Raw genomic sequence first — 23,563 nt, 5'->3', positions numbered from 1 at the left:
AAAAATATATCTGTCATCATATCTGTCTATTAAATTTTGGGCTGTGGACAGGAAACTTAGCTTAGCATAAAGACTGGAAACTAGCTATCAAGTCTGTGTCCTTTGGTTACAACATCCACTTGTTGTGCTACCTCTGTACATGGAAGACACAGGTCAAGGAGTCAAATGGGCTGGGAGCTCCTGATGATTATAAACAGAAATAAAACAACCAAATAAATAATAAATAATTGCAAAGAGATGAAAAACTGCTGCAAAGAACCACAAAGGGGTGACAAAATGTCTTTTTGATTTGGGTTGATTTCAGAAAGCGTTGTTGTCATTGTGCCAAGCAGTGACAAGTTCAGGATATCACTGCTAACATCTAAAATAATGCTGCCTTCACATGTTAATACTCCATATGGATAGCCTATTATTGATATATTAGCTTGCTAACTCTTAGCCTCAGTGACTTCTAATCACCAACAGTTGCCAGCAGTGGTGTTCCCATAGTGGGAGGAGCTTCAGGTAGGTAGGACAGTGAGGATCTAGCAAAAGTCACATCAACAATGAAACTGGACATGCCCACATAAATCGATCTTACAACTTTGCACAGGAGAAAAAAGCTCCTGGACTTTGGTGAACCCGGACTTTCGCTGGCCAAGAAACTCTCCACGCTGCAAGACAGCGTGACAGAAGTCTGCACCAACTCTCAAACTCGCGCCAGATAAAGTGACACGGAATGCGAGGAAAGTGTCCTCCTGATCATGTGAAAACAAGCGTACTGTAAACGGGTATTAACTGGTAAATGGTCGTGGTCACGGGACCACGGGGCTGCTTTAAAGCCGTTTCCTGCATGGGATAAGTTTGCTCATCTGCTGCCACGCGCTCCATTTCGCAACTGACCTCGATAATTTGCAGGAGAAAAACAGCGAGCAGACGGTGACCAGAGCACTGGCGCTAGGCGGAGTGACGGCTTAACACCTGTTCAGGTAACACAAATTCACCAGGAGGTGAGCTGCTGACTATGGCTGGAGCTGTGGAGCCCGGTTCTGTGTCCAGAGGAATTCGGACCATGTTTTTCATGCTCACACCGAATGAATCAACTTTTGAGAAGGTGGAGGACGTCCCGCAGTATGTGCAGCAGGTGCGTGTAGCCTCCCCTCTCCCTCTCTATTGCTTTTTTTTTGTCTTGAGTGAGTTACCTCACCTCACCCTTGATGTCACATTCTCTGACCTTGCTTTACTGTTAGTAGCAGGGAAAATAAGTAGCAGGGAACAACTAAAACTGCAGGACTAGTCAATTAGTCGATTAATCAATCAACAAAATGATAATCTGCAATTTTACATTATAGCCTTGTGTCAGGCACAAAATGACAAACATTCAACAAGTAGGCCTATAACCACTCAAAGTGAAATGTTTTGCTTTTTTGCATCACATTAATTTTCAGTGTTTTCTGCCATTCTACTGGAATGACCCATTACTTACTTTTTTAATAATAAAATGTATTATATCGTTGCAGGAGGGGTAAGAAAATGGAAATCTAATGCAATTGAAATCATGTTAACTATAAAATTGGACTTGCGTGGTGTTTGGTATCATGAGAGACTAATCTCGGAGTCTCTGCTTATTTTGTTTAAGCAAGTATTGACCTTACAATATTAAAAAAAAAAACACAACTGGTAACCCTGGAGCCAGTTAATGTCTGAAAGTTTTGACTGAAAATTATATATACATACTTCATTTGTATCTGGTGTGATCTGGAATTAAGGTTTTCTACTCTCAGACAAGCTGAAAGTTTGGGTCTCCGCATAAAAGAAAATTATGCAACTACAATTGATGAATAGATACCACTTAACTACGATACTACGTGGTGTTATGTAATCAAGCCAAAAAAGACACATGTTAAATATGAAAACTTTGATTTGCATTGTTTAGGCATTATGCATTCACTCTTATGGAGATAAAGATTTGCAAGTGAGACTCTGGAACAAATCAAATACAAGACAAGTAGGTCAATTAAAATGACCACAAATTAGATGGGAAAACTTTAAATTCTTTCTTCAACACTAACCCCAAGTTATGTTATTCATACCTGCAGAAACCAAACTTAATAACTCCTGCTTAACTCATAAAAAGACTTTGCCCCCTCCTTCTTGCTGTCACTTTAAAGTGTCTCAATTACCTTTTATTGAGGCAAATGTCTGGTGCAGGTTTAAGAACACATGTTTGCCATGAGATTTTATGGGCACATCAGGGGAGGAGAACAATTACCCCCACAGCAGGACCCCTTATTATCCACTACCAAATGTGATTAAGCATATTTGTTGTTGCTGCAGGGCCTAGTGGTGATAAAAGTTTGGTTGGGTGTGCCTGAGCACTTCAGTGACTCAGCACTGTTTACAGTGTGTGATGTGTCATTAATTATTCCTCACAACTGTTGCTCTGTGATCCCAGCAGGCCAGATTAATTAGATGCAGAACAAAACACACGTCTTCTAATTTTGGAGTTGTTTGGAATTATGGGTTTGCGGGTTGTTGCCAGGTCTCTCAGCTATTCAGTGATTTGAACGCAAACACAACATTTCTCAGACAGCAACGATAAAAGTGGATACTCAGCCTGCGTGTTTTCAGCCAGCATCAGTCATCCGTGACTTTATAAAAGGCCTGTTTGGGCGAATGCAGACATCTGGTCTACAAATGTCGTTTTCCATGTAAGGTTGAATTCAGAAGAAAATAAAATACAATTATTAGACGCCACAACAAACAGTCCACAGAAGCTTCAAATAGGTTGAAATATAAAATAGATTTTTTAGTGTGATTTTTAGTTTATTTGCAAAAAAGACTGCATTTTAGTGCAAGCAAGATTTTAAAAACACTGAAAACAGGAAGATGACACCTAAGGGAAATAGACAGTGGTGGAAAAGGGCAGATATGCATGTCAAAAAGAAAATACCAAAGACAAACCTTTTCTACTTTTTTTCACGCACAAAGTGAAGATCAACTCATCCTGCAGAATAATTTTGTCCGGACCTGTCAAGAGCTCAGGGCTGCAGAGGTAAAACTATCTGCTTGACAGGAGAGAAAAAAGGAGGGAAGGTTTTAGGCTGGCGTCCAGAATGCTAATCTCTCTCTCAGCGGGTTAGGAGTAGGTCTGCCTGCGCTTGCGAGCACATTTGTTAGCTGCTGAGCTCCATTCTGTTGCCAGATGTTGGAGTGTTGCGTGTGATTGCGGGTCCCTGGTGGAGCCCTTGCTCCTGCTCGTGCACACAAGCTCACATCACACACCTGCGTGCTAAAGTGGAATCATTCACATGGGAATATGTGCACACATTCATGCGCACTCACTCTTACTTCCATTCACACATGAATGTACACACACTTCCTCCCTCCCCACCTGTGTTCCTCTGTGGTCTCGTCACAGCCCTCATTCCTCACTCTGGTGGAGGCCATGTGTCCCCGCTTACAACTGTAGTCACTCGGTCAGTGGGCCTTCAAGCTAAAGCTAATCAGCCGGGCTGACATGCTGCTAAAGCTGCAGTTGTGACCCCATCCCTTGCTAATTTCTCCCATGTTTGACAGAGTTATTAAGAGGTTATTACATGTCTGCAACATTTCTTTTCTTGAAATTTGACTGAGCCAAAATTCTTTTTACATTATAAACTAAATAAAGGAACAAGGAAAAAAAGGAATAAGACAGAAATAGGGACAACATCATCATGAGATGACAGAGCATGAAGACCCTCTGCATACTAAAGCCAGAAGGTTGTAGGTGGTGTGTGTTTAAGGGTGTGCTGTGTACTACTCTATAGTTTATGTGAAAAAAGGAGAATGTATAATGTGATAATAATGCATTAATATGGTAATTATCATAATAATATGTATGTATGATCATCATATATGAATGATTATGTAGTATATGGACAACTCAGCCATAGGGCTTCTGACTTTTATATATATTTAAACACATTTATTTATTGAGGTAAGATAAATGTAAGATAAAGCTACAACTGTGTTTAGACAGAAGCTTGCTTGGGTTCCCTGATGCTTGCTGCCACAAAATGTTGCTTTTAACCAAGCAGTTTTGATTTCTACTATTGTTGAACTCGTATTAAAATGGAGCCCTAAAGACTCTTAATCTGCCACTTTCAGCTTCATGCTTTTCTTAAATGAGTGAAAGCTTGAGCACATCCAACCATATCTTTGCAACTGCCAAATCGACCAAAGTTAATGTTCATTTCCGTGTTCTGTTAATGTTCAGGAATTTCAAAATCAGGAAGAGAAAGTTTCTGGAAGAGAAAGTTTGTGTACTGTGCACAGCAAAAGAGTTAGGCTCTTAGATATGATTATCCCATAATGATAAGACTGCTTATGCCATCTACATGCTACTGATGCTAACAGGGTAACTAACAGGCTTACTGACTTTGATTTTATATGGTTGTGTTTTATGATTGAGCGTTAAGAATATTTAGTTTGCTAAAAGAGTGTCTCATACTCCTTTTATTTTATTTGGCCTCCACCTGACATTACTAAAGTGAAACCGTGCGGTTTGTTAGCACTGATGTTTAATTCATCCACTGAGATCACTTCTACCTCCACTGCCGCTCTGCTCAGACAAATGTTTGTCTTCTCCAGTCTGCCAAGTCATTGTGGCTTTAGACCCATTGCTCCGTGCTCGTGCTGAAACAAACATCACGGATCACAAGACATGAAAGTCCTGCGAGTTTTTTGCTCAATTGCCAAAACAAATACTCATGCTCCACATAACTGGTAAAAGCAACGGTGGACTTGAAACTGTCTTTTTTTCACTGTTTGTAACAGTGCTGAATCATGATTGTTGTTAATTGTTGCGTGCGTGCGTGTGTGCATCCGTGTGTGTGTGCGTGTGTGTACAGGCCACTCCTTTCTTTGTCGGACTGATGGTACTGGAGCTATTGGTGGGCGTTTTGAAGACAGGAGGCTCAGTGGTCACCATCAGCGATGGGCTTACCTCCATATCTGCTGGAATGATCTCAAGACTACCACTGTGAGTGTTGAGGCAAGCTGTTGTCACGTCAGACTGCATTGTGAAATAGCACAGCAGTGCAGTACCATAAATAAATAAATAGGTCCATCCATGTATCTATTTTCTACTTAGCCAAGGCTGGATTGCTGTTGCCACTGCAATCCAGCCTTGGTTTCCAGCCTAAGTTGATGAAAAGATGAAAGGGATTCTAGATGTCTCTCTTCCCACAATTCCAGTTTGCACTTGATTTACAAAGCATTCCCAGATATGCTGTTGAGATATGCTGCAACATCCCAGTGAATTCTGGGTCTACACACTCATTCGGTCGTACCCAGTAAACATCCAATGAACTGAATGGCATGAAGGCCCATTGGCTACCTCTGGATATCCAAGATTCCCAATTTACCTCTAAGGCTTGGCCTTTAAATCTGGACCATTATGAACAATGTCCACCACCTCCTATGCGACACTGTAGTCAAGCAGAGAAGCTTGTTCAGTGATAGGCTGCTGTCTCTGTCCTGCTCCACGGACAGATTAAGGAGGTTGTTTTTTTCTCTGGCCATACGACTCTATCTGAGAACCTGCACAGACAATATTGATTCTTATTGCATATAAATAGTATAAATACAAAAAGGGATCTATCTGTGCTTCAGAATATGACATCCATGTTGCCATTGCTTTAGATAAGTCAGATTGCTTGCCATGCAGTATTCCTTTACAGTTTTTGTTGAGAAAGAGATGAAAAATATAATCAATTTGTCTGGTCTCCACCCACAGTACTCAACAGGTGAACGTTGTGCATTGTAGAGTCCACCTGTAACATGTCCTGCATACTGTACCTGCATAATAATGGAGCTTTGAAAGTTCTTTCCTCAGGTTGTTGACGAGAGGCTGTGAGCTGACTGCTTACATATATATGTGGGACCACTACCGCCTGGTGGAGCTACCCTGGGAATCTGCATGGACCTGGTGGCTCACCTTCCTGGGAGTGGATTTCTGTTATTACTGGGTCCACCGTTTCGCTCATGGTACAAACATCAACACACTCGTACTAATGTCCACAACTGATGGGGAAGCTGTTAAGATTAGAGGTTTCAAATTAATTGTAGTTTTAATTTTGTAACATAATATCTGTAAACCTATCATTTGAATAAGAATCTATCACCTCTTTATATACAATTTAAATTAAAACAGCTTTGCTCCTTTGCAGAGCAGGGTGGCTGTAGTTGCCTTGGGTTCATGTTGTTTACTATGGATTTGAACAGTAACCATTTCTTCTACTAGAACAAGTGTTTTGAAACTTTTATATTTACATCTAAATATGGCTGAATATCTCATCCTTCAAAGGGGATGGTGGAGTTTCTGGTTTTGTGTTCTCGGGGCTCTTGTCTTGTCAGCATCAAACTATCTTCATCTTTCATGTTGCTCCTCAGGTACTGTAGTACTAGCAAAGGCTACAATGTGAGTTGATGATAAATGGCTGTAAAATGTTGATTTAGTTGTAGGGAGGAGTCTTGAAGATAGGACACACATCATGCCTTCCTGGATGTTGTGGAGGAAGCAATTAGTTTTGAGTTACGATCAGCTGCTTTAGAGCTGTGCAGATGTGAGAGGCCTTGGTCCCCAGAAGACTGCGGTCTTAACCTGGAGCAGTCACAGGAATGGGCTAGCCTTGTCTCCAAAGCAACGATGTCCTGCAGCCAGTATAAAAACACACAGATAAAATATATATACCGGAATACAGTATTCCTCCAGTAGTGGCTTCTTGGAAAACTTTCCATATGTGTTGGCTCGCTGATGCACATGCCAGATGCTCGACTACCACACAGCACACCGGAAGAGAGGTATTTATTTGTGGCCTGCGCTGATGTTTATTTGTGTCACTGGCACATCAAGCTGTTCGCCGTCTAGTCCACAGAGTGTTGGATGAAATTCTGCTGCTGTTGTGTTGATGTTAGAATCGGGCTCAACAGAAGCTGTTTTTAAACGATTTGCCGCAGCTGGCCAAAAACTGGCCACCATCCTTTGAGGTGACTGATCGCCTCGGTATGCTGGTGGTTATTTTTTAACTTGCTTTTAACATGCAGGGGAGGTGGTTTATGCATCCAACCATAGCAGCAATGGGCATTATTATTGTTATGGTGGTGTCTCTCTGTGTATGTACATCTCAGTATAGGAAACATAATATACACTGCTTACTATTTAATCAGTATAGTATCAAGTCAGTTAAAGTCTGGGTTATTGGGTTCATGTCCAGATGGTCAGGTAAGTAGCAAAGTATTAATGTTAGTTTTAGCTGCTTTGGTGTTAATGAAATTAACAACAGGTGCCCTGGAGTGGCAACAACCACTGACATTTATTCCCTCATCTTTGACAGTTTTTCACTACTTTTGCATTTGGCTAGGCTCAGTGTGACTACTGGAAGCATGAGGCGATACCTGGACCCTGCAGAGTTTGCATAGGAAGTCCAACTCCTCCAGGATGACACGGCAGTACCTGCCATTGCCAGATGTTTTGCTGTGTCTCCCAGCACATTCTCAGTAAAATGGAAGACATTTGAGGAGACAGAAAGTTATTGTAGGAGGGCTGGACAAGGCTATAGAAGGTCTTCCACCCAGCAGCATGACTGGTATCAGCTCCTTTGTGCAAGGAGGAATATGATGAACACAGTCAGAGCTACACAAAACAAACCCCAGCAGGCCACTGATGTGAATGTCTTTGAGCAAACAATCACAAACAGACTGCATGAGGGTGGCCTGAGGGCCCGATGTTCTCTAGTCCTCTGCCTGACACCATGGAGCATGATTGTCATTTGCTATAGAACACTATAATTGACAGGTGCCCTGTACTTTTCAAAGAAGACAACAGGTTCACTCTTAGCACATGTGACAGGGTTTGGAATTGGAGAACATTAAGCTCCCTGTAACATCATTCAGCATGACTAGTTTGGTGGTTCACTCTCATGGTGAAATGTTAGGACCTTGGATCCTTGGATTGTCAGACACTACGCTGGTGCAGTGGGTATCTCCTAGTGCATGTGGCGAGAGAATGCAGGCAGTTCCTGGAGGATGAAGGAACTGATGCCACTGACTGGCCCCCATACTTGTCTGACCTAAATTTGGTAGTGTTTCTACGTTTCGGTATGTTTCTGTCAGTGCCAGGTTGTACCTGTTCAGGAGCTTTATTTAATAGGGACAGTGCACATTTGAAAAGAAAAAAAACAAAAAACATTATTCATGACATCTTTAAAACATGCAACATAAAGACTCATAGTACAGGATATGCAAGACAATATAAACATTAAGATAATGATGTTGACAAAAAATAAATAAAAAATTAAATGAGACCACATTAAGCTGCATTGTTAGACACTAACTAGAACATGCAAAGACAAGGCACAGCTACAGAAAGCTCGCACATTAAGTTAAATACACGAATTAGTCCAAAACAATAAAAGCAAATCCACAGTAAGACATGCAGGTACCTGAAGGCAGACCGACAGTTGAAAGACAGCAAGACAAATGACAGCAGACAGAAAGGGAAGTTCAGTATAGACAGACTTGAGACATCAAAATGTAACCAAGACTCAGTGCTGACAAAGCTGAGTACTTATTTCTTATTGCAGCCCTTTTATCTTCTTCACTGACACAGGGCTGGGACCTTTGGCTTGGTGCACCATTTTAAAGTGTAGGATGAAAGTAACGTTATCTTTTAGGATCTTCTGAGTTGGAAAGAAAGTGTGAAGGAGACACAGAGAAACTGCAGGAAAAAAAGAAAACTTGCCCTTCAAGCAAACACTGCCAAATGTACCAAAATGTGTGCAATGGCAGGGCCTTCATCAGCTCCAATGGCTGAGGACAGTGGTGGCGGTGGCGATGCCACTTATGGCATTGCTTTCCCAACTCTATGTTTGTCATTAAAGTTTTTATTTATTCGTACACACATAAACATACAATCAAAATCGAAAACACTGAAACCATGAACAGACATAACCATATCCATCATACAACGATATATACAAAGGCCTCCTGTAAATCGACATTTCCTTTTTTCATCCATTTTTTGAAACCAAAATATACATTCATCAGCACTATGTCTACAAATTTTCCCATTAAGTCCTACCTACAAAAACACATTCCCAGGCCCTTCTAAAATATTCCTCTTCATTGTTTATTCTAGTCAACATGCGTTCATATGATGCAACTTCTGACATAATTTCTATCCATTTTTTCACATCTGGGGTGGCAGTACTCTCCCATACTCTGAAAATTGTTCGAGCAGCTGTGAAGATCCCAACTTTTAAAATCCCTCGTTCATATTTAGATATATTTGGCATTTCTGTTTGGTCCCCTTACAAACACAGTCTTGGTGATACAGGTACTGCCACACCCAGCCATTTACTCACATGTTCCAGTACTTCTTCCAAAATGGATACACTAGCTTACATTCCTAAATCACATGCAAAAATGTCCCTGTTTCACTCTGACACTTCCAACATAAATTAATTCCTATTAAGTCCATTCTATGTAGTTTTGAAGGTGTGAAATAAAATCTATGAATTATCTTGTAACTGGCCACTCCTCCTCACTCAAATCACACCCTAGGTCTTTCTGCCAAATGATCCATGATTTTTACACATATCTTATCTGAAACCATTAAATATCTTGTAGAATGTGGCTGCTCTGTGTGTTATACTTGGTAGGTTCAAACCTTCCATTAATGTATTCTTGCTGTGACTAAATTTACCCTTTGTGATACAATCTCTTATTGGTGAATATTTCCAAAAATTGCCTTTATATTGCAGATCATAATTTTTCATAATATCAGTAAACTACATGAACACTCCATCCGCACACAGATCACTCAGTTTGTGTATCCCTCTTACAAGCCATTGATTCCAATAGATAGATTTCTTCCCAATGCGTATGGGTGGGTTGTGCCACAGAGAGGCGTAAGGTTGTCTTAAGTGCGAAATACTATATATCTTATGAATTTCTCTCCAGACTGCTTTAGAATGAGACAACATTGAGTTTGAAGAATAACTACGTCCAGAAGTTGTTACACCTTGTGAGAGGACATCCAGGGGTTCAAACGGGCTAGTTAGTTCCCTTTCAATTTTGATCCAGCTCAGCTCCTGATCTATTCCCTTCCAATGTTTTACCAATCTAGACATTTCAAATGACAGATTATATAGTCTTACATTAGGTAGACCCATACCTTCTATTTCCCTTGGTGACCACATCTTTTTTATATTAATCCTTGTTTTTTTTTGTCCCATAAAAAGTCTTTGATAATTCTATCATAATGTTAAACAGCTGTGGCGTTATATGTAGTGACAGCATCATGGAAACATAATTGAATTGTGACGCAACCACCATTTTAATTACATTAAGTTTTCCCACAGTGTGAGCTTCAATTTTCCCCATTTGTTCAGATTCATTTTTATTTTCTGGAGGAGAGGTTCAATGTTTGAGAACATTGTTTCATCCAGATTCAAATTTAGTTGAATGCCTAGATATTTCACACCTGACAGTAGAAACCTGAAGACATATGAAGTGATTACCCCAGAGTGACATTTCCCCAACTCTATGTAATGAGTAGACTAAAGCAACCCAAACCCTTGGTAAATCTGATAAAATGATAAAACATCAATAACATCATTTTGGCTAAAGTTCTGTAGCCAAGTTAGTTTGTATTGTAAATGCAGTTGAAAGTAGCTAATGTCTTTACCACTAGCAGCTAATAAGACATTTGTGGGGTGAGTACTAGGCTAGCCTAAGGCTGAGCTACATTTTGGACTCGGGAACAATGTTATGTTAACATTAAATGTTATGTTATGTAGGTATTCAGGGACAGTGTAGAGAAATGAAAGAAAATCATACTATAAAAAAATATATATATTGTTTTGTTTATGCCAATGCATCCGTGTGCCTCTTTACAATAGAATCCAATAATTGTAGGCCATGAAAAGTGAGTTAGCAGGCAGTATAGTGATTACATTATTAGGCTATTAGTTTAACTAGTAAGCCTAGGCTGAGATACTTTTTAGGCCTGGAAAAAATAGTTTGGGACAGTTTTTATGTAGCCCAGATGGCTAGAGACAATGTAGGCTACAATGAAAGAAAATCACAATTTTTTAAATGACATAATTTTGTTTATTGCTAGGGTTATGGCAACACAACTGTGTCTGTTTATCAGAGAATCCAATAATTCTGAACCTGAATGCACCCTTATGTAAATAAAAACCCTCACCCCACAGTCTCTATTCATGTTTTGTTGAGCTGGGTTGAGATAGCACCCCCAGAAGAGGAGTGTGTTAGTGAGAAAGAGAAATGTGTCAGTTAGGGAGAGGTGAGCCCCTGCAAAAGAGAGGACAGAGAGAGCGAGAGTGAGGAAAGACACAGTGAGAGAGAGAGGAGAACAGAGAGACAGAGGAGAATGAAGAGAGAGAGAGGGACCAAAATGTTTGAGGTGTGTATTATCGAATGTGGTGGGTCAGTTTGGTCCAAAATGTCAGGGACGATTTCTTGTCCCAGTCTACCCCTGGCTGTCAGGCATGCCTACAAGGACCAGGGGACCATACAAACTACTGAGTACCATTTTGAGTTACTGCAATGAAATTTTAGCAAACTGGACTAAATTTGGTTAAGTCATCAGCTAATGTTTTTCACTTTGTTTTTTGGTGTGTCTTCAGCCCTCTGTAGCTTAACAACTTTCATTTCCATCAAACAATGTGGCGTCCTTTTCATTCCTCACACATTACACAGTTTACATCAGTCTATTCATGTACATACCCAGCGTGATTTTTTTACCCATTCAGATCTGATGTGTTTTCAAAGCGTTCTCTTAATCTGTTGGTGGCAGTGTATCTTAAACAACGCATTATCAGTCAACATAAATATAATCAAGAATCATAAAACAGCTATGGCATATTAGTCTCTTGACATAACATTTGAGAAATTCATGGTAAAAAAAATAACAACAAAAAACATGCTTCTAGAGCTATCACTAACCACCATTTCCCTTTTCCATTAATCTGCTGATTGTTTTCTTCCATAACTGAATAACAGTTTTGTCTCTAAAGTGTCAAACGCATTGTGAAAAATCCACCTCAGTTTCACAGAATCCAAGGTGATGTTTTTGTTAGATCAATTTTAGCTAACCAAGAGTCAAAAACCCAAAAATGTTCAATAAAGCATCACACTAGAGAAATTGCAAACAGAAAATATCATTGTAACTGCTGTTATCCAACTAATTTTTTTTGTCAAAGGGCCATTTGGCTCTGCACAGTCTCCACTTCATTCCCACATATGGTAGCTGATTGTTTAACCTCCCATTTACATCAGTCAGATGACATTAGTGGCTGCAGTAAAGACAGTGAGATAGACCAGTTTTAAAATTTTTTAGCATGTTCAAAACAGTCAGTTTCTGACAGTAACATGGTTTTCTTAAAACAGTATGTAAAATGTTTTAAACCAATTTAGAGAACAGGATAAATAAGCGGGATCATCAGGAGAATTTAAAACCAAAGACCAATGAGCAGTGAAAGTGTTATCCTAGTGCATCCTTAAAAACAAAATTAACCACAAAGTCTGGCTGAAACAGTTATACTGTGTATAATTACTGAGCTGCCAGTAAATCCAGGTTGTAGAGTAACCATAATTGCAGTACATTTAAACATGGATACATTGGTTTGTTGTCTGTCACTTTTGACAGTCATTTTGACTGTGTTGGTCTTCGTCCTCAGACGGAAATACTTGTTAATCTTAGCCACATTTTAGTCTTTCATGGTTTTAGTTGGTGAAAAGTCATTGCATTCTTGTTAACGTTTAATTATTACATGTAGTCAAAGTGCAAAGTGGGGGTTTGACTGAAAATGTTGGGGGATGGACAGTTAGTTTACTTACAGGAATGGAGACTGTGTAAATAACCTAGTGATGTGCCTTCAAATGTCCTATTCTTCTCACCTACTTTGTAGCCACAGGGCTTGTGTCGCCTTGCTCATTTTGGTAGGCTACTGTCAACTTCATGAGATCCGATCAGAATGCCGCTTATCCAATTAATGTTAAGGACACACATGTTGAAAGCCAGCACAAAGAGACCATGTGTTTTGAATGTCTGATGTTTAAGTAACATCTTACACTACCAAATAACATTCTAGTCTGGTATTTTTAATGAATCAAGGCATTCATTATTGTTTTTATCATCAGATATTAGTTGTAACTTATCAATGTTTCGTCTTTTTGTAACAGAAAAAAATAGTTGTTGAAGAATAGTTTTTCTTCACTGATAAACTTATGACTAATGTCAGTATCTTTTAAATATCAGCCTGAAAATTCTGAAAGATATGACATTCAAACTCACCTTAATATTAAACAAGCAGGGATTGGCATACTTGTAACTGTAGACTGTGTAAATATGGGTGACGGGTCAGGGACACGGTATCACCACTTTGTTGCTATTTTCCTGGGGATATGGAAAATACCATCTTGTGAGCAACGATATTGATGACCCGAGACTCACTCACACTTTTGCTTAATTAATACTATGCCCTGCTTTACCTCCGCCAGTTACTGGGAACTGGATTATACACTTTACTATTTACTTATAACAACTGTCAGTCTAATGGGATGTTTTACAGAGCGGTTGGAATGGCAACTAGTAGTCTGCATTTTGTCACATCTTGTTCCTACAGCATCAAATACATGACTAAAACTATTTAAACCTCAATTTCTCACTAGTCTATCAGAACTGAAGAAGCTACTTGGATGAGTGGCGAAATGTCTTCAAGAAATTCTACAAGTCCAGTTACCTTTATTCAATGACTTTTGAATAACTAAAATTGACAGAAACCATCATTAAAAAAAAGAAAAGGATTTGACGTGTATGACAGGTTCCATCCACTAACCTGGAGGAGGTGGTGCTTATAACCTATATTACAGTCTATACAGTCTATGCTTGTAGCTTAAGACACCATATGTCAGGTCAGGTCTTTTTCACGTATTTGTTATCGTGAATATGTGGACACGTATGTACTGTAGGAGTAATGTAAAGGTAGAAAAAGAGCATGGGCAGGTTTTGTATACACTATTTGGAAAAATCAGATGCCAGAAAAGCATGTACACAGGGAGGTCCAGACTTTTGGACAAACCTGGAAACCATGTCAAGATACATGCGCTATTTTTCCATTTCATTGTCTGACGAGGCAGAAGTATGCCGCCTCCAGTATCACATATCTGCTCGGTTTATTTGGTTGGAATTGTTCTATTTTTGAATGGCAGAATCATTTTTATGTCTCAAAAAACTTTCCACTTACATCTATTTCCTTTTCTTCTAGCCCGTTGGGGTTGTTATTATGGAACATTGTGGGGTTACAGATAGTCGTTAGTGCTTGCTCAGGATATATAAGCTTTTCCCCTTGTTACCAAAAGGAAGTGGCTGTCCCCGACCGCAGGACAGGGCCCACATGATCCTCACTCCTCACTCTGGTCAGCCAAGGTCATCTTGGTCAACCAAATTCTGACCTCCAGCTCCATTCAGAGGAAAATACTCCAATGTGAACGATGCCTGATGACTGCAAAAAAGCACTGAGGAAAAGACCACCATTTAACGAGTGTCAAACTGTCATGTAACAATGCTTTAGGAGCCCTGTCTTGCTTTACTGAACTGTTCTTAGAGCAGTTTTACAATCTTGTTTTTTTTTTTTTGTTTGTTTTATTTTTGCCTCAAAATAGAATGAGCCCTGCATCTATAATCCTATTTTGTAAAAACATGTGAGGTATAAATCTCAATATTGCATAATAATGGAAAGATTACAACAGAAAAGTGCAGGAAGAAGTAAAAATGTCATTCTTTGCTGGGAAATCTGTGTGCCCCTGTTGGCCTCAATGTAAAATATAATTTTCAGCTTGAGCAGTTTTATAGCCATTTTCATAGTTTCCCTCTAGTGACTTCCACATGAAAGGACAGCTCAAAGATAATTAAGTGGAAAGTATTGGAAATGCAGCAGTCGTCTGTGCTGATGCCATCTTTACTCTCTCTTGGTTGCTCTTACTAGACGCTGCAATTCTGGAGATAGCGAGAGAAACTGAAAGAAAAGGAAACCACTCTAATCTGTATTCCTTTTTTAATTCAGGCCCGGATGAACTTCAGGATTCTCTATTCACAGAAGCAATAGCTTGTGCTAAGACCATATTCATGATCACTGCTTGGAATGCGGTTGGAATCTGTGTAGACAAACATTAACCATGGTTAATAGCCGAGTTAAAGTTTAAATATCTGAATAGCCATTGTCCACACATGGATTCAATGAAAAACTTTATTCTGACTTTGGGCAGCAGTATTTGCTTTAACTCTTATCTTACCTTTGGTGCATATCTCAAGATCAGCGCTGTAGCTTTAATTCAATTCAATTCAGTTTTATTTATATAGGGCCAATAACAATACAAATCGTCTCAAGATGCTTCACAAAAACCAGCCTGCAACCTCCAGAGCAAGCCTGAGGGCGATGGTGGCAAGGAAAAACTCCCTTTTAACAGGAAGAAACCTTGAGCAGAACCCAGCTCATATGGAGGGACCCATCTGCCGAAGGTCAGCCAGGTAGAAACAGAGAAGATGGAGAGAAAAGAAGAGCAGGAGAAACAAGATAAACAAACTTCTGTCATAGATACATGCATCAAGCAGAAGGAAACATGTAGGGTCTAGTAATATAACACATAGCTGATGATCTGTGACAGTTTGTGAGTATAACAGGAATCATGGGCAGGTTGGTGAATTGTTCATCTAGGTAGGAGTGGACAACTGGAAGAGGCCATGAAGACTGGGACAGATGTAGTTTATGGAGCTCCACAGGTCTGATACACAGCACTCCAAACCATGAAGACTGGGCTGGTTGATGAGGCCACGGCAGCAGATGTAGCTTAGAACTCCACAGGTCAGATATTCAGCACTCCAAACCAGAGACCCTCACAAGATGATGGAGGGGGAGGGGAGCGGAGGGGAGAGAGTAAGACACAGTGGTTAGTAAATTATAAGAGATAGAAAATAAAACGATAAGATATTAGAGGACAGGAGCCAGAGAAGAAAGAGGAGAGGACATGTCCTCAGTGCATCGTCCCCCTGCAGCCTAGGCCTATAGCAGCATAATAAGGGAGTACTTAGTACTTTCATAATTAAATATCCTCACTGTAGTTTTCATGTTTATGCAAGAAACCTAGATGTTGTTAAATGCTGACAGATTTCCAGTAAGCTTTACTCCTCTCCTCTCTGAAATAACACAACCTTTGCTGAACATTTAACTGCTAGTTTAGGCCATTGAAGTCTCCTTTTTATAAACACATTGGTTTAATAATGTGATGACTGACAAGAATATAAAACAAAGTCCAATTTACCCCACACTTTTCCCCCTTGCATTTCTCTTTCAGCAGCAGACAGCCTATATATGTTCTAAGCCTTTCTATTCTGAACCAGCCTGGAACCAGATGGTCTCGGGTGAGCAGCAGGCTGAGTTGGTTCAGATGCGGCCATGTTGTTGACAGGCCTGTTGATTCTGTTTATTCTAACCTCATATCGCAAACACCACTAATAGCAGCTCTGCTCTCAGGCAGGATCTATATCCAGGCATGCCAGCCAGGGTGAAGCCATTAATCAGCCAGTCAACTGTCTGTACTCTGATTATATGTGAGGTAATGGAGTTACGCTGCACTTGCCTCACCACACTGACTGCTGCTGCTGCTGACCTGTGTTACACTTATAGCTCAGAAGCATCAGAGATCAGATCAGTTAAAGGTCTTGTGAAATGATATCATTACTGATGTTCGCTGATCAGCCACAATATAAAACCAGCTGGCCAATATTGTGTAAGTCTGACTTATGTGCTGTCTGGGACCAGGACAGTATTAGTAGTTGGGTCCTGTGGGTTTTGGGGAGAGGCATAGATTCTTAATCAGTTTGGGACCTAGAGAATTTGAAGGCTCAACTAACACATTTGAACTATTTTTCTTTTTTCTTTTTTTGGTGGCAAGTATTGTTGCTATGTGGTAGCAGTGCCTGGTCTTCAGCAACATTTAGTTGGGTGTCTAAGTAACCTCCATATGAATTCCAGGACCAGAGATTTCCCAGCAGAAGATTGCATCAAAAGGATGATCAGTGTTATACACTTCAAAGGTGGTTTTTATGTTTTGACTAATTAGCCTATTTTAAATTGAAACAGACAATATTGAAGATCAATTGTCATGAGAGGAAAAAAGGTGAAACCTTTGGTCATTTATCAGAAGTGGTCATCTTAAATAGTGCTTTGGGACAAGGTAGCCAGATTAAAGCTCTAGTGACCAAATATGTGAATGATGATGACGTGAATGATGTGTAATTTCTCAGCTAAAAACATGTTTAGCTCAAATAAAAAATAAAATAAAAATGTGTTTTGTGTTAAAGGCAATCTCCTTTTCAAGCTTTTCAGAACATATGAGTGCACATACAATGTTAATAATATATCGCAACATGTTCTAACATACTAGGGGATCTTTGTAAAGTGACATGCAGCTCGTTTAGATGAACATGAGTGATTTGAAACATAATGGTGTTTGTGGATAAAAGTGGGCTTCAGTAACTGCTATGACATATATGCATTCAACATCTTTAATGAATGTTAAAATGTTTTGCTTTGCTAGGCCCTTTCTGCATCTTCTGCATCTGTTTGCTAGTGTGTTTACACCCCTCCCCCTTATTCATCCCTGCAGAGAGCAGCAGTTGTTAGACAAATAGATGTGCTCAGCACTCCTCCACTGTCCCCTGTCCCTAAAGAGCAGCTGATGTGGATGTTATTGTTCAAAGAGAAGCTCCTCCTGACTGTGGGGCAGGGTGGAGGGGCTTAAAATGCCCCTGGGCGTCAAGGTCTCCATAAATCTTCACTGTGATGGCAAGTTCCTGGCCTGGTGCAGGTTGCAGGGCTGACATAAGAATCTGGGCCCTGCTTGGTTTGCTGGTTCTGTTGCTATGGTTTTGTCAGGATGTTGGGGTCTGACTCGCTATAGCAGACGAGAGGACACAAAAGGCCTCATGGGAAGTAAAAAAAAAAACATCAGCAGTGATCTATAGGTCTCGTTCTGCTGGTCTGATTAAACTTAGACACCACAAAGATATAACATCCACAGGGTGTGTATGCACAAGCATAAAGTGCCAGTCCAATCCAGCTGTCTGCTGCCCTTGTGTGCTCTGCTGCACAGACAGACTTCCTTTGTATCAGCAGTGTTGACAGAAAAGGGAATTATGATGGCAAGCACAACTGAGGACACCTTATCAGCGATTGGAAGGATGAAAAATGAACAAGTCAAATGCAAATAATAAAGTACATTTTAAACACTGTGCATCCTGGTATGAGATGTAGGTAAGCATACAAGTGCAGTGCAGTCTTTAGGAGATTTGTGATGTCTTACTAAAAACAAAAAAACATGAACTAAAGTAAAAGACAATACTCATTATTACCTTTTATTTATTTGCTGTATGTTATATGCATGCTTTAATTTTGGCATGGACAGTCTGTCTCCTTTTCAGAAATTAAAAGTCTTCACCATATTTCCTCATGAAAGTCGATGTTTTTAGTACTGACAAAATGAAAGGGCCAGTGTGAAGGATTTGTAGTATCTAGTGATGAAGTTGCAGATGGCAACTACATGAATACCACCTTCTCTACAGGAAAACAAATGCAGGCCACCATTTAGCGTAAACATGCGCAAGAGCCAGTGTTTGGTTTGGTTTTGAGCAAGTATAAAAGCATGGAATCACATTGTGGCAGGCTTTGTTGTTTGGTTTGTATTTATGATTGAGACATTTCTACGCTTCTATAATTCCCAGTTTTTAATCACTAAGTTTGCAAGTAGTAAAGGTGTTTTGAATTTTAGTAAACAGAAAGGATTAACCTACAAATATGACCATTTAGAGAGAATGTTAATATAATGAAATAGATAGAAAATAAATGGAAAAGTAATTTTGCTTCACCTGTCACTTTCTGTACCAATTTTTTTAACGGCGGGTTTGTGGGAGCTGTAAGTGGGCCTGACCAGGGTTAGTGTGTTTAGTTTAGAGTGTGTGACTGAGTCTGTGTGGACAGCATGAAGTATGGCAGCGTCAGAGGGGATTTGGCTGACCGTCCCATGGAGTTCTGCGCTTGCTGTTTGGGTTGGCAACCTATCCAAGAGCCTTCCAATGCAAACACTGGAGGGCTGTTCACAGCCCATTACTCCTGTGATGGACAGGGCAGCCCACCACTCAGAAGGCTGCAGATGAACGACATTTCTTGTTGGTGCCAGGACTTTGTCGCTGAGGGTGACGATTTAGGCAGCTGATTTATTTTACTGTAAAAGCAGTTTATAAGGTTTGAGTGGTCAAAGAGTGTCAATTTGGATCTCCTTATATGCTGATTATTTTTCTTTGTTTAGTCATACTTTCTTTTTATGGCAGCATTATTCAAGGTACAGATTGGCAGTCACTGGCACTTAGTGCAGACCCTTGCTGTAATGAAATTTATGGCACTCAATTGGACTTTGCTTCTTGGGTTTATACAACCCTGGTTATGTGAGCACTCCTCTGGACTGAGTTCAGCAGGATGTAAACAGGCTATGTCAAAGTCTAACACAGCCATGTTACATGACTGATCATGACTTATAGGCCTTTATTATTTGTCACAGTATAATTCAACAATTCAGCTTTAATTAAGAAGTAAAATATTACGTCACCCTGCTGCCAGAGCTCTGTTGTTGTTCACAAAATATTGAACACTGATGTATATTTTTGCTGCACAGAGTGAACAGAGGGTCAAGTCAGATCTGGCCAAACAACAATAAATTTATTCATCAATCGGTTCATCAACCACAATATGTTGGTACATTCTTAAATGTAAGGATCTACAGTTTTAATTGAATTTAGTGATGGAAAATTTAATATTATAGATTAAATGATAAACAATATTGATTAATAATATAGATCAGGGGTCTTTAACCTTTTTCAGGCCAAGGACCCCAAACTTTGTAAATACAGCAAAAATACCTTGCTGTATTTACATTCAACACTAAGCTATTCAAATAATACACAGGTTCAGATATTCGTGTTTTTATTTTAAACATGTCAAGACAAGACATAAAAAAAAAAAAAAAAAACATAAAAGGAAATATCCCAGATTGCTGATACCAAGTAAAAACAAATGTGTCAGATGATTTGCTTAAAATGTGTCCTATGGTGCACTCATCCTTGTCACTTTGGTGAGTTTATACCTGCAAAATGAATGACTAATTTCTTCTACCATGCCAAATTAAGATGATGACCATAGTAAAAATAATTTACTTTACAGCTCAAACACACTACGTGCCCACAGTCTCAAAGAACCTCAAATAACTGACTAGTTTTTTTCTTAAATTACATTTTTCAGCTCCATTGCCAATGTATTTAGGTGGCTGCAAAAATCATGTCTCTAAACATAACTAGAGATCCATCAGTAGCCTCACTGCTAGCAAGCAACACTTACTGCAAGTAAGTTGCTACTAATACCTGTAGTTGTGCTGCCTCATAGTGTGTTCATGTTTCCCGTTTTCATGAGAAGAAGTCCATATCAGTGTAGCCCTCTTGTGGAATTCACTGTCTCATATTTAAAGATGTATGACAACCTCAATGCTGTCGGTGCAAATAGCTGCCTAGTAGCAGTGCTCCTTCAACTACTTGGAGGAAGTGTGGAGTAGTGTTTAGAGGTGCAGCTTGGGAGCCGGAGGGTCCTCTCCATGGCTGTGGTGCCCCGAGCATGCACCTAACCCCTAATTTGCTCACCAGGCATGGCCTACCTGAGGCTGCAGCGCACTGCTCCTACTGAACACACTACTGTGTTTAACCACTGCAATTTTAAGCATTTTGTGCCCATGACAAAATGCAGTATTAGCGTGTGCACATATATATAACAACTGACCATAAATTAGGATGCGTTTGAGGTGTTCTGAGTTTTGTGGAGTATAGAAATCAAATCCTTAACTGGTATTTTCTGCAGTACCATAAACATCTATCACCTGTTTAGCGTGCATCCATCCTTGTTATTCTTGAGAAATCTTGAGTTGAAGTCAGATGTAAGTGCCGTCCTCAGCAATTCTCTGCTCTTGCTGGGAACGTGGGCTTTGTGGCATTGGTTCTCACCGTTAACAGGGCTTCCCTCATGACTAGGCCCTGCCAAACTATGCAGTGTCCTGCCGAGTCAGAGATGAGGACATGGGCTTGCAGTGAAGCTGAGCAGTTCTAACTTCCTATCAATGACAACAAGCATCAATCTTAACTGCCCTCAGTGCTGGACCCTGCCAAGCATGACTCCAGTGAAAAGAAGGGGGAAAAAAGCAAAAGCCTCAGGCTGCTGGAATTAAACAAAGGCTGGATTATCCTCCAAATACGTCTCTTAGCAAAGTAGTTCATCTTTGAATCCCCCATGGTTAGAAGCAGAAGAAACGTCATCATTTTTGTGCTTGGCTATCCTCCCCTCTCACACTCATGCCTTGTCTGCAGACTGGTCAGCTGCGATGAGAGGGCTAATAAACTTTGAAATAAAATCCAACTCTGTTGCTTCCATTTTGACTCAATCCTAAATACACAATTTAACACTGTATGTGACACTTCCAAAACATTCTCTGGGACATTATTCTCTCACACCTGCTGAAATCCGGCAATAACCCTGTTAAATAAGTGAGGTGTGGCGTATTGCTCAGGAGTGGTAGTTTTCACTGAGGGTTTCCCAAACACTTGAGGAATTCCACATTTCATTGTTAAGTCAGTTTCTTTGATTAGAAACAGGCAGTTTGGGGTCCTCCTCTGCTTTCACCACACTCACTTTCAGCTCTCTGCAGTGTGTTTGTTCAGGTGCAGTGGACCTTTAACCCATTGGGTTTTACAGCTCACAAGTTCATTGCACAGGAAGAAGGGAGTAGTTCGAGATGTGACTTTTGAATGATGATCTTACAATAGAAAGAAATAATCACACATTGCCTTTCTGTATGTACGGATGTGTTATTGCATAAAGTGTATATGCATGCTGGTGCACTGCTTTGACACTAACCCTTTTCATGCATGGGTGAGGTTTTTGTTAATCTTGGCCAGACTAGCTATTCTGTTCTCAATATTTGTGCTGCTAAACCAAACTGAGGAGATTCAAGCTAACATAGGCTAAACTAAACAAAGCTAAGCTGAAAGCAAATATTAATTTCCCAAAAAGCCATGGAATAACCTTGATTGCATTTCTTTAGATGAAACTCATCAAACTAAAGGATCGTCATCAAGCTAATCAATCTTTTTAACAAATATTTCCACATTCACTCATCCTAATAAACTTTACTTTTAGTTTAGTGTTATGATGGTCCGTCCCTTAAATCACAGACCCCATAGCACATCAAGGCTGCCATATAATTTAATATTATTTAATATCAAGGGTTGTTTTTATTTGAATACTTGAATATTTGAATAGTTGAATATTAAATATAGACTCCTGTATCTAGAGCTGTGTGGTTCTGCAGTATTCAAAGGTTACTGTTTTTGATCATATAGAGCAGAAGCAAAACTGGACAGAGATGCCAAGAAGCACAGACCATGCGGGGTGGTCTGGAGGCCTGGAGATCCAGGGAAACTTAACAAGCATGTTCCTTTTGGATGTTAAAATGAAGTGTAACACAGATATTAATGTAGCAAGTATCACAACACAGCAGAGGAATGTAAACTGGAGCACTGGGACAACAGGCTGGATGCTAACCAGCTGCATCCGAATACCCCCCCGCCCCCACCCCGTCTTATTTTAATCGCTGCTGTCCGGGAACAGTATTGAAATGACTCTGTCTGGGGATGAAAGTGTCTAGTTACTCATATTCAGAAGGACGTGGTCGATTGTTGGGATAAATCACTTGTAGTGGTTTGGGTTTTTGAGACCCTTGTGTCAAAAAAAGTTACATGTATCTTGTTAGCTGTCTTGAAAAATTCTTAGTAGCACAATGAAATAACAGTTTTGTTCTGTGTTTGTGTAATGTTCTCCAGAGGTGGCCTTTATTTGGGCTGCTCACCAGGTCCACCACAGTTCAGAGTACTACAACCTCACCACTGCCCTCAGACAGTCCCTCAGCCAGCAGTTTACCTCATGGGTAAGATATGTTATAGAAGGATTAATGAACAAAACCCACCAAAAAGGTTTGTCTTCGTAGCCAAAGCCTTATTCCTTTGTACCATAGACCTCTATTGCTGTCCAAAAACAATTAAAAACACATCAGTGAGTCACACTGTTGTAGTTGCAATGAGTGACATGTTCCTTTGTTACTGTTGTCACACACATGAGGCAGTCCTTAACACACAGCCCTACTGTTGTAAATATTCAGTAGAGCACCAAATCTGCTGGCAATACAAGCCTCCAGTAAACGCACTGTTAACTTCTGTTTGAATAATGTTAGCTAAAAATTGTAGCAGACAGATGTTTTATTTTAGATTTGTCTTAAGAATGATAATATATACTAAATTTCTAACATTTACATCATAAGTAGGAATTATTTATGACTCAAAAAGTGTAAATTTGGAACAAGCATT

General features: G+C 39.9%; 1 protein-coding gene across 4 annotated transcripts in view; it reads left to right on the top strand.

The window, feature by feature from the left end:
* Positions 1-506: 506 nt before the first annotated feature.
* The window catches only part of agmo (alkylglycerol monooxygenase), a 48,842-nt gene continuing 25,785 nt past the window's right edge, over positions 507-23,563 (top strand). For 2 of the 4 annotated variants that reach the window (XM_047597632.1, XM_047597634.1), the window contains exons 1-4: positions 507-1,123; positions 4,872-5,002; positions 5,846-6,009; positions 23,024-23,127. In XM_047597632.1, the coding sequence (XP_047453588.1) occupies positions 1,004-1,123; positions 4,872-5,002; positions 5,846-6,009; positions 23,024-23,127 (519 nt within the window). In that variant the 5' untranslated portion in view covers positions 507-1,003. The remainder of the gene's footprint in view (positions 1,124-4,871; positions 5,003-5,845; positions 6,010-23,023; positions 23,128-23,563) is intronic. The other 2 variants (XM_047597630.1, XM_047597631.1) reach the window with 2 other exon arrangements.

This window comes from Mugil cephalus, chromosome 11, assembly GCF_022458985.1.
Source record: "Mugil cephalus isolate CIBA_MC_2020 chromosome 11, CIBA_Mcephalus_1.1, whole genome shotgun sequence".
NCBI lineage: Eukaryota > Metazoa > Chordata > Actinopteri > Mugiliformes > Mugilidae > Mugil > Mugil cephalus.
Note: the sequence above shows the minus strand (reverse complement) of the source record. Positions and strands in the feature narration are given on the sequence as shown.